At 36.2% G+C, this 9,678-nt stretch overlaps 2 protein-coding genes across 3 annotated transcripts; one reads left to right on the forward strand and one right to left on the reverse strand.

Moving 5' to 3' along the window:
- Positions 1-1,716: 1,716 nt before the first annotated feature.
- On the forward strand, positions 1,717-5,483 carry LOC104237538 (lysine-specific histone demethylase 1 homolog 2). The gene is made up of 2 exons (XM_009791703.2): positions 1,717-3,837; positions 4,213-5,483. The coding sequence occupies exons 1-2, from the start codon at positions 2,304-2,306 to the stop codon at positions 4,971-4,973; spliced, it is 2,295 nt and encodes a 764-aa protein (XP_009790005.2). The 5' UTR covers positions 1,717-2,303; the 3' UTR covers positions 4,974-5,483.
- Positions 5,484-5,938: 455 nt separating this feature from the next.
- Positions 5,939-8,113, reverse strand: LOC104237539 (protein ULTRAPETALA 2-like). 2 transcript variants are annotated; one of them, XM_009791706.2, is made up of 4 exons: positions 8,061-8,113; positions 7,441-7,627; positions 6,793-7,105; positions 5,939-6,233 (listed from the first exon to the last, which is right to left on the reverse strand). In XM_009791706.2, exons 2-4 carry the CDS (start codon positions 7,616-7,618, stop codon positions 6,065-6,067), a joined length of 660 nt encoding a protein of 219 aa, XP_009790008.1. In that variant the 5' UTR covers positions 7,619-7,627; positions 8,061-8,113; the 3' UTR covers positions 5,939-6,064. The 2 variants fall into 2 exon arrangements, with proteins under 2 accessions (XP_009790008.1, XP_070008847.1); XM_070152746.1 differs by lacking the exon at positions 8,061-8,113 and having other exon boundaries at positions 7,441-7,841.
- Positions 8,114-9,678: the final 1,565 nt, after the last annotated feature.

Consider the following 9,678-nt stretch of genomic DNA (forward strand, 5'->3'; position numbering starts at 1 on the left):
TACTCATAGTTGTTTGCACAAATACAAGACTAGAATTCATAATAATGGAAAATAGGAAAAAAGAGGAAAACACATGAAGTTGAATCATTCTCCTTGCTCCAAGCGCGTTCTTGCCTCGCCAAAGTCTTCTCTCCCTCTAAAGTAGTGTTTCTCCCTCAGAAGCACGTTTTAGGATATATTTATAGCGACTAGGGTTTGTATGGGGCGAATTTTTCTTCTTCTATTTTGGATTGGAGAAGTTGGTTTCTTCTGCTGCGGTCCCGGTCTGGCAAAGTGAACCTCGCTTCCTGTCCGAGACTTTTCTGGTCAGCTCTTTTTTTTTACCAATTTTTCTCCTATTTGATCGATTTTTCCCATAAGTTTGTTCCTACACATAAGAAACACATAATGAGCATATTTTCACTTCAAAAGCGGTGTGAACTCCCGCAACTCACACAAGGCGTAACACACAAAAACACTAAAAACATGCACTTTTCATCATTTATCATCACCCTGCACTTAAACTCTTGCTTGTTCTCGAGCAATTTAAAATTAAGCTCATAGGCAAGAAATATCTTTTAAAATTGAAGTTTTGGCCAAGCTTTTCAAAATTGGAGAAGCTTGACCAAATAGGTTATAAGTCTAGTAATATTTGGCACCTTTAGACTATTGCTCTTCCTCTTTTCCTCCTCCTTTGCCTTCTTCTTCTCTTTTTATTTATTTATTTTTTATTTCAAACCTTTGAGTCAAAAGTTTTGAATTGCCATATCCTAACTAAGATCCAAAGTTTCTGAAGTTTGATTTTGAGGGCTGAACTTTAAAATGTTTATAAATTTCGACTATAAAATTTTGTAGTTACTTATGAATTTATAAAATATTCCATAATCTAGAACTTATATTAGAATTATAAATTTTACAATAAAATATAAAAGATACACTCTAAAAATATGGTAAATTCCATATTAATGAGGAATCCTATTTAGAAACGTATCCTTATTTGTCCCTAAAAATTCTCCAATTTATTAATATTGATTACCACTATAAACACCCTCTTGCCTTAATCATCCGTGTATTATGCATCAATCAAACCACATCCCCTTGTATTATGCATCAATCAAATCATATCCCTTACCAAAAGAAACATGCCTTTTTTAGTTTTAATTTTTTTTTACGAAATTATTTCTCTCTATTAGAACCCCTATGCGATACCATCCAAAAATCTCAAAGGATTCCCCCAAATTTGATTCTTCTTCACCTCTCTGTCAACGCAAAACCCTATTTCCCCCAAGTTCTTTTATAATAAATATATATATATATACACACACACACACACAGTGAGTATATCTATTAATGATGTTTTTTTTTCCAGTTCAGTGTTTGTATATTGTATATTATAAATTATATATATACCGTATATTATATATATTATACAATATACTATATTACTATTGTATATTTTAATTATATAACATATAATTTATACAAGAAATATACAATATATTAATGGAGAAATTAGGAAAAAAATTAATATGATAGATACTTTTAGATGAGAGAAAATCTTAAGAGAGATATATTAGGTGAGAGAATCTCAAGAGATATTAGGAATATGAAAAATTATAAATTTTAAAATAAATTTTATTATATGTAATTTTATCAAAGCAGTTGTAAGAAACTTAAAGAAATGTTAGAAAGGTTGTATTATGTGTAAATTCCTCTAAAAAAATATGGGTCCTGAAAAGGCTATTTGTGCACTTGGGCCGAAAATAACAAATGAATGGAGTTTTAAATTCGGACCCTAATGCCGATGAATGATTTTGGCCCGCCAATTTCAAATGCCGCCGGAGTAAAGCTGTCTGCCGTCAATCTTTGCTTCTCTCCGCCTGAATCAAGCTGTAAGTTCCCCCTTTTCGCTCCTGCTCGTTCTCTCTCCTCCTCCTCACTGTTCCTCACGAGACAAAAACCCTAATCCCTGTATCCCATAATATAATTTGAATTGGGAATTGAGACGCAGTACTTTATTACTCCTTCGGTCCTTCCACAACGAATGCCTCTTTTAGTAGTAAATGGTCAACTTTTAACACCCACTTTTTCTGGAAATTTTTTTTACCTTGCCGAGATTGATCAAGACTGAACTAAATTGATTTGTTAATAGCAAATTACCCAGACAGTTGAACTTTGAAGTAAATATGGACCTATAATTAGGTTTAATTCACATTCACTGCTAAAATTCATGATATCTGAAGCCATAATAGGCTAAAAGATCCATTTGTTTTCGAATTGGATCCATCATTTAGAGCTTGGAAGAAAAGAAAAAAGGAAAGAAAATGGAGACCCCAAATTCACAGTGTTCGATCTCAAAGAGACCTGTCAGAATGAGGGTGGCTTCAAGGAATTATAATGAGAATTTGATGGATGAGTTGATAGAGGAGCAGTTGGGTGGCTCTGTGAGGAAGAGGAATAGAACAAAGAAAGATTTGGAGAAAGAAACTGAAATAGAGGCCATGATTGCTATTTCTTTGGGCTTCCCCATCGATGACCTTCTTGAAGAAGAAAGAAAGGCTGGAGTCGTAAGTGAACTGGACGGGAAAGAGCAAAATGATTACATTGTTGTGAGAAACCATATCCTTGCAAAATGGAGGGAGAATGTGCATATTTGGCTGTCCAAAGGAAAGATAAGGGAAACTGTAAGTGCCGAGTATGATCATCTGGTGGCCGTAGCATATGACTTTCTTTTGCATAACGGGTATATAAATTTTGGGGTTTCACCATCAATTGTATCTCTTATTCCCGAGGAACCTAGTGAAGGGTCTGTAATAATTGTTGGTGCTGGACTCGCTGGTTTAGCTGCAGCAAGGCAACTGATGTCATTTGGATTCAAGGTGGTTATCCTTGAAGGTAGGAACCGACCTGGAGGGAGAGTTTATACTCAGAAAATGGGGCGGAAGGGCAAGTTTGCTGCTGTGGATCTTGGTGGCAGTGTCATAACTGGTATCCATGCAAATCCTTTGGGAGTTTTGGCTAGACAACTTTCCATTCCGCTTCATAAAGTTAGAGATAAGTGTCCTTTATACAAGCCTGATGGAGCTCCTGTTGACGCAGAAATTGATTCCAGAATTGAACTCATTTTCAATAAGCTACTTGATAAAGTTACTGAGCTAAGAAAAATAGTAAGTGGATTGGCTAATGATATCTCATTGGGCTCCGTTTTGGAGATGCTTAGACAACTATATACTGTGGCTAAAACTACAGAGGAGAGGCAACTTCTGGATTGGCATTTTGCGAACTTGGAATATGCAAATGCCGGATGCCTCTCAAAACTCTCTGCTGCCTATTGGGATCAGGATGATCCTTATGAAATGGGTGGTGATCATTGTTTTCTTGCTGGTGGAAATTGGGGTATAATCAGAGCACTGTGTAAAGGAGTTCCTATATTTTATGGCAAGACTGTTCAGACAATAAAGTATGGAAATGAAGGAGTAGACGTCATCGCTGGGGGCCAAGTTTTTCAGGCAGACATGGTCCTCTGTACTGTTCCTCTTGGGGTACTAAAAAGAAGATTAATTAGATTTGAACCGGAGTTACCTGAGAAGAAGCTTGAAGCTATTGATAGGCTAGGATTTGGGTTGCTGAATAAGGTTGCCATGGTATTCCCTCATGTTTTTTGGGGGGAAGACTTGGATACCTTTGGTTGCCTCAACCATTATAGCCATAGACGGGGAGAGTTCTTCTTATTTTACAGTTATCATACTGTTTCTGGGGGTCCAGTTCTTATTGCACTTGTTGCTGGTGATGCTGCTCAACTTTTTGAATCCACAGAGCCAGCCACTCTAATTAATCGAGTTATGAGCATTCTCAAAGGTATCATCCATCTTCTTTTTAGTATTTTTATATTTTTCCATCGGTGGTGTCCGGGTCAACCGACGAGTACCTTGACTAATCCACCAGACAGCTCATCCAGCTTACAAGCAGCAGGTATCCCAGGTAATCCTGCTCAATAACATCCAAAAAAGAAAAAAGATCCTGCTCACTTAGGCTGGAGCGGATGGGTTCATACCAAGTGTTGTAGTTGGTATTCCAGCCTTATTCCCATGTCTCAACCACTTGGCGATCTCCTTGTGGACGTATCGTCCATCTTTATGCAGGACTAGATAGATTTAATTTTCTTTTCCCTGTTTTTGTTCTTTGAGGAAGAACATGAAATCTGGTCTCATATTCATCTGGCTGCGTTGACAGGCATCTATGAGCCAAAAGGCATAAGGGTGCCGGATCCTATACAATCCATATGTACAAGGTGGGGAAGTGATCCCTTTTCGTTTGGATCATATTCACATGTTCGCGTTCAGTCTTCTGGCAGTGATTACGACGTACTCGCAGAAAATCTTGAAGGTCGGCTGTTTTTTGCTGGAGAGGCTACAATTCGACAACATCCAGCCACCATGCATGGTGCCTATTTGAGTGGCTTAAGAGAAGCTTCTCGCATTTCCCAATCCATGAAAGGGAGGCAAAACAATCCAAGGAAAACTGTACCAAAGAATGTCGGACCAAGCAATGATGTATTGGAAGAGTTGTTCAAGAGGCCAGATCTAGCATTCGAGGACTTCTTGTTTGTATTTGATCCCTTGTCTTATGATTCTAAATCTTTAGGACTCATGAGAGTTACTTTTGCAAAATTCAATGATGAACTTAATGCAGAACTGTCTTGTGGCAAGGAGGCAGATAATATGCCTCAGCATTTATTAAATCAACCATTGCAGCTTTATACAGTTGTGTCTCGTGAGCAGGCGGTTGAGTTGCAGTTGGTGAAGGGTGGAAATGATTGTAAATTGTCATATTTGTTTAAAAGTCTTGGCTTGAAGTTACTGGGAGCTAATGCATTAGGAATTCTAGGCAACTCTTTAGCTGCTAACATTTCTAATTCTCGAAGAGGCAAAGGCCGGAATCGAAGTTATGGTGCCCAACAGAATGCAGGCTACACGAATATTCAGCTATCTTGAGTAATGCTGAATGTATCTTCAAATTAGTGGAGGAATGCAGTAAAGATGGCATCTTTTACATCTTACATTGACTGTGTGTCGTTGGCTGACTAGATCAAATATTAGTATGTTAGTTAGTCATAGCATGTGCATTCATGTTGCTCGCTGGTACATCTTGTGCAACTGGTGTCGTTGTATGTGCTCCAAGACCTCATTCAGATACATACTATTTAGCTGTGAAGTTGAGCAGTCCTTGGTGAAAAAGGCTCGAGGATTCTGCACAGTTTTCATAGAGTTTCAAGCCTTCCTGTTCTGTATCTGTTGGTTTTGTTGTGGATATTCTTTTGTATGTTTGTCCTTTGTACTCCTGGAAAATGCAAAGTGTAAACTAAAAAGTTTTTTGGTCCTTTTTGTAGGCGAACTTGTATAATTTTTGGAAGAAAAGAAACAAGTAGGATGGGGTTAGACTTGTTGTAAACTTGTACCAGTAAAGAGCTGAAAATGAAAAAGAAACCAGTTGAATGCATGTCAGCTCTGTGTCAATTTATTTATTTCTTGTTTAACTTTGTTTTGCACAGATTATCATCTCCTAGATGTCTCTTGTTATATATACCGCAGTTTTTTAGCTATTTAAGCTAGTTATCAGCTCTCTTTCTCTATCTCTCTCTTTTCGTTTAAATAAGAAATGTCTAATAAACTATTTTTTTAAGTTGTACTCAAACTATGAAACAACTGAGAAAAAAATACCGTCTGTCCGTCTAAGAGAATGTTGCATTTCACACCTTTGGTCACGTTTGAATGTTTCTGGATATTTGACCAGAGACATCTGTTTTTTGAGTGTCCCGATTACACTTCTCGTTTTGCTATTAAGAGATAAATAATAATATAATTTTGGGCCAATCTCATAAAAATCATAAAATTTGTAAAATCTTAAAAGGTAATGTTGTATACAATAACGCCTCAATTCCAAACAAGTTGAATCGGCTATATGAATCCTAGCTATGAGACGTTGTATACAAGTAAAAGAGCAATCTTAAACCAGTTGAATTGACTATATGAATCCTCGCTATGAGATGTTGTATACAAGTAAAATAGCAGGTAGTCGTCTAACATCAAATGTTCTTAAGAAAGTCAACGCATGCACGGCAATTGCAGTCCTCGAATTTGCACATGCTACAACCAAAGCAAACACACCTCACACAACCCTTGCACTTAGCAGTTCTGGGACAAGCCCTGCATGCTTTTCTACTTTCTCTTTCTTCAGCATCATTGCAACTCATTCTGCAAAACACACACACACACTCACACAATGTTGTTAGTAAAGTAACTTGATTTTCTAAATATAATGTAAAACACATCTCTTTATCTCACAAATCCAAGGTATCAGTTATTATATGCCTAAACCAGTTGCATCATGTCCTATCCGATATTTCATGTAGGTTATGTGCATGTGTGATTTTATTTAAATATTTGTAACAGAGAATCAATTAATCAGAAAATGCTGGTAATATGTTTCTTGATTATGCAAAATAATCAAGAAATAAATCATTCAAGAGCTGAATTGATGTTCTAAGGCTGAAAGATTACCCACATCAATTACAAGCTACAAGCATGTATCTTCTATGTCAATGTACGATATATAGTTCCATGCATTATTTTATCAATTGATTGTAATTTTTTCACTAATCTAGTATGTATTCTCTAGTTATTACTAACTAATAGTAAACCTATTTCACATAAAATAAAAAACAAACAAACTGAACAAATAAATCAGATTACCTGTTACAACATATTAAAAGTCACTAATACTATAACACGAGGAATCCAGAATTAATATTACCTTTTGTGAGGCATATCAGAGCATTTCCAATCCTTGTAAGCAACAGCATCATGATAAATCCTGCATTCTTCTTTAGTTCGTAGAAGAAATCGACGATCTTTGTTACAATTAGTGCAACGAATGAACTCATCACGATGTATGATTTGACCACGAAGAGGCCTACGAAATGTATCAGTGTGATACTTCAACAAACATGTCTTCCACAAATTTTCTCTACGCCCTTCCTTATTATTTACCCAAATTTGGCTTTTCCAATTCTGAATTGCCGTCTTCCTCCCAGCATGTTTTGCAAACTCAATTGGTGATAACTTCACTGCCAAAAGAACCAAAGAAACAAGTTTTCAAGGGGACAATTCAATAAAAAAGAGGCAATAATTCAAACTATAATACATGATATCGAATCCCCTTGTTGCTTAGTTTAGTGGTGAATTCAAGATTTAAAGTCAGAGAGTTCTGCTCTTTAATAGATGTGTCAATATTTTTCTAACACACATATAGTTTGAGGTAGACGTATTGGATTCTGTTCATGAGCCGTTATGTCTAGTATAGATCCGTCATGGATTTGTAGTGGGACGTTTTCCACTCCTTGTTAATTAGGCGGGAAAAAAAATCTATGAAATAATAATAACAATGAAAAATAAATAGGACCTTGTGGGCAACCACGATAGCATTGACAATCAATTTCAAGCCTCCCGTCTGGGAAAATTCTGAGCTTTCCATTTGTGTCACCAAATTTGGTAACAGTGCAGCCACATTCGATCTCGACATAGTCCGATCCTCTCTTTAACACACCCATGAAATTTTCTAACTCTTTTTCTGTAAACATGTCTGCAACCTTATACAGAGATAAATATTGGTACAAATATGTCATTTGAGGATCTAGTCACAGAATGTCGAAAAATCAAAAGAAAAAAAAAAACCCTTTTATTGACGCGACATAAATCGTCAGATCTATTAATTACAATATTTAAAGCTCAAACATTGAACATTTTCTATTTCGTACCATAGCAATCAATAGAGTTAATGTCTTGATACTATCACAAAGTTACTTGAATGCATAAAAATTTATTGATCAAGAAGATACGCTAGTTATGTTCATAAACAATAAAAGAAAAAAGTAAAAATAATAAAAGTGTAAGAATAACAGTACTTGTACACTTGGTGCAAATTAATAGAGCCGCTAAAATAGCCTTTTTTGAATAGACATATGAGATAACATTAAGTCGAGCACAAAAACATATCTAAGTTGCTAACAAGAATAGACATACCTTTTTAAACTCGAAACCTCAATTGTTTATGAGAATTCTATTAAGTTATGTTCAATTTTTGTGAATTCTGATATAGAACTATGCGCCTCCAAAACCTTTTAAAGTGCTAATTTTCAATTTCTCATATTCATGTAATCGGAGTTTTAAATAGTAATATATCTATAAGGTATATAATTAAAATGAACAAGATTACGTCTCGTCTTACCTGGAAAATTGACCGTTGACATTAGGGGTGGGCATATTTCGGTCAGAACCGAAAAAATCGATCGAACCGAAAATATTTTTATTTCGGTTTCGGTTATTCGGTTTTTTCAGTCGATTTCAGTTTAAAATTTTAAAATTTCAATATTTTGGTTCGGTTATTGGTTATTAATTTATTTGTTTCGGCTAACCGAAAAATCGAATTATTAGTAAATTTTTAAGTTATATATAGGCTCAGCCCATAGGTAATAACATAGGCCCAATTTTGAAGTCTATCAAAGACCCAACCCAAATAAGTAACACAATCGGCTATTCCTAATTTCTCATTTCTTATGACTTTTAACTCTAACAAAACTTACCATTTTATTCTAAGTTGCCGCTAGGGTTCTTCAAGCTTCAACTGTGCCTCTATATCGCCATTGATACGCTTGTGCCAGTGGTGCTCCATCAGTTTTCGTTGTAGTCGATTTCGTGTTGCTGTCCAGGTAAGCTTATTTTTTGTTATATTTCTCTCATTCTTGAACAATAGTATTTGGCAAATCAAATTTATAAAAATAACAAACTAGATTTATGATTTATCACATTAAAGCGATACAAGAAGACCGATATTACATAGAAAGAGCCCAATATAATAATGTTGAAACCGAAAACCGATTCGATTTAAACCAAACTGAATTAGAAAATCGAACTGAACCGAACTTATTTCAATCTGGTTTCGGTCACTACTTGCGTTACCGCCGAGTTTATCAGTTGTGTATCCAGTATTTCATGTGTCCATATTTCGGAAGTATCACGGCGATCCATCCTATGTGTTAGACTTCAGCACTGTCCAGTTAGACAAGGACCTATCCTATGATGAGGAGCCGGTAGCTATTCTAGACCGTCAGGTTCGTCAGTTGAGATCAAAGAGTTTTCCTTCGGTTCGTGTTCAGTGGAGGGGTCAGCCTGTTGAGACAGCGACCTGGGAATCCGAGTCCGATATGCGGAGCCGATATCCCCATCTTTTCTCCGACTCAGGTACTTTTCTTATGTCCGTTCGAGGACGAACGGTTATTTTAGAAGTGGAGAATGTGATGACCCAAAAGACCATCACTTGTTTTGAAAGTAAATTCTGTATTCTGAGGCCTTAAAAATCTCTTTTTGTCTTACCTCGATTTGCGTGCGCAGTCCGAGCGCGTTTTCGGAAAGCTTTTATGTGAAATCTAAGTAAAATAAGGAAATTGGCCTTTAAAATTGATTAAAGTTGATTTTGGTCAACATTCTTGGTAAACGGGCCCGGACCCGTGATCCGACGGTCTCGTATGGTCCGTAGTAAAATATGGGACTTGGACGTATGCCCAGAATCAAATTCCGAGGTCTGACAACTAGGGATTCTAGTTCATTTTACACTCCTTTTTACTTGAATTTTGGATTAAAA

The sequence above is a fragment of the Nicotiana sylvestris genome, chromosome 7 (assembly GCF_000393655.2).
Source record: "Nicotiana sylvestris chromosome 7, ASM39365v2, whole genome shotgun sequence".
NCBI lineage: Eukaryota > Viridiplantae > Streptophyta > Magnoliopsida > Solanales > Solanaceae > Nicotiana > Nicotiana sylvestris.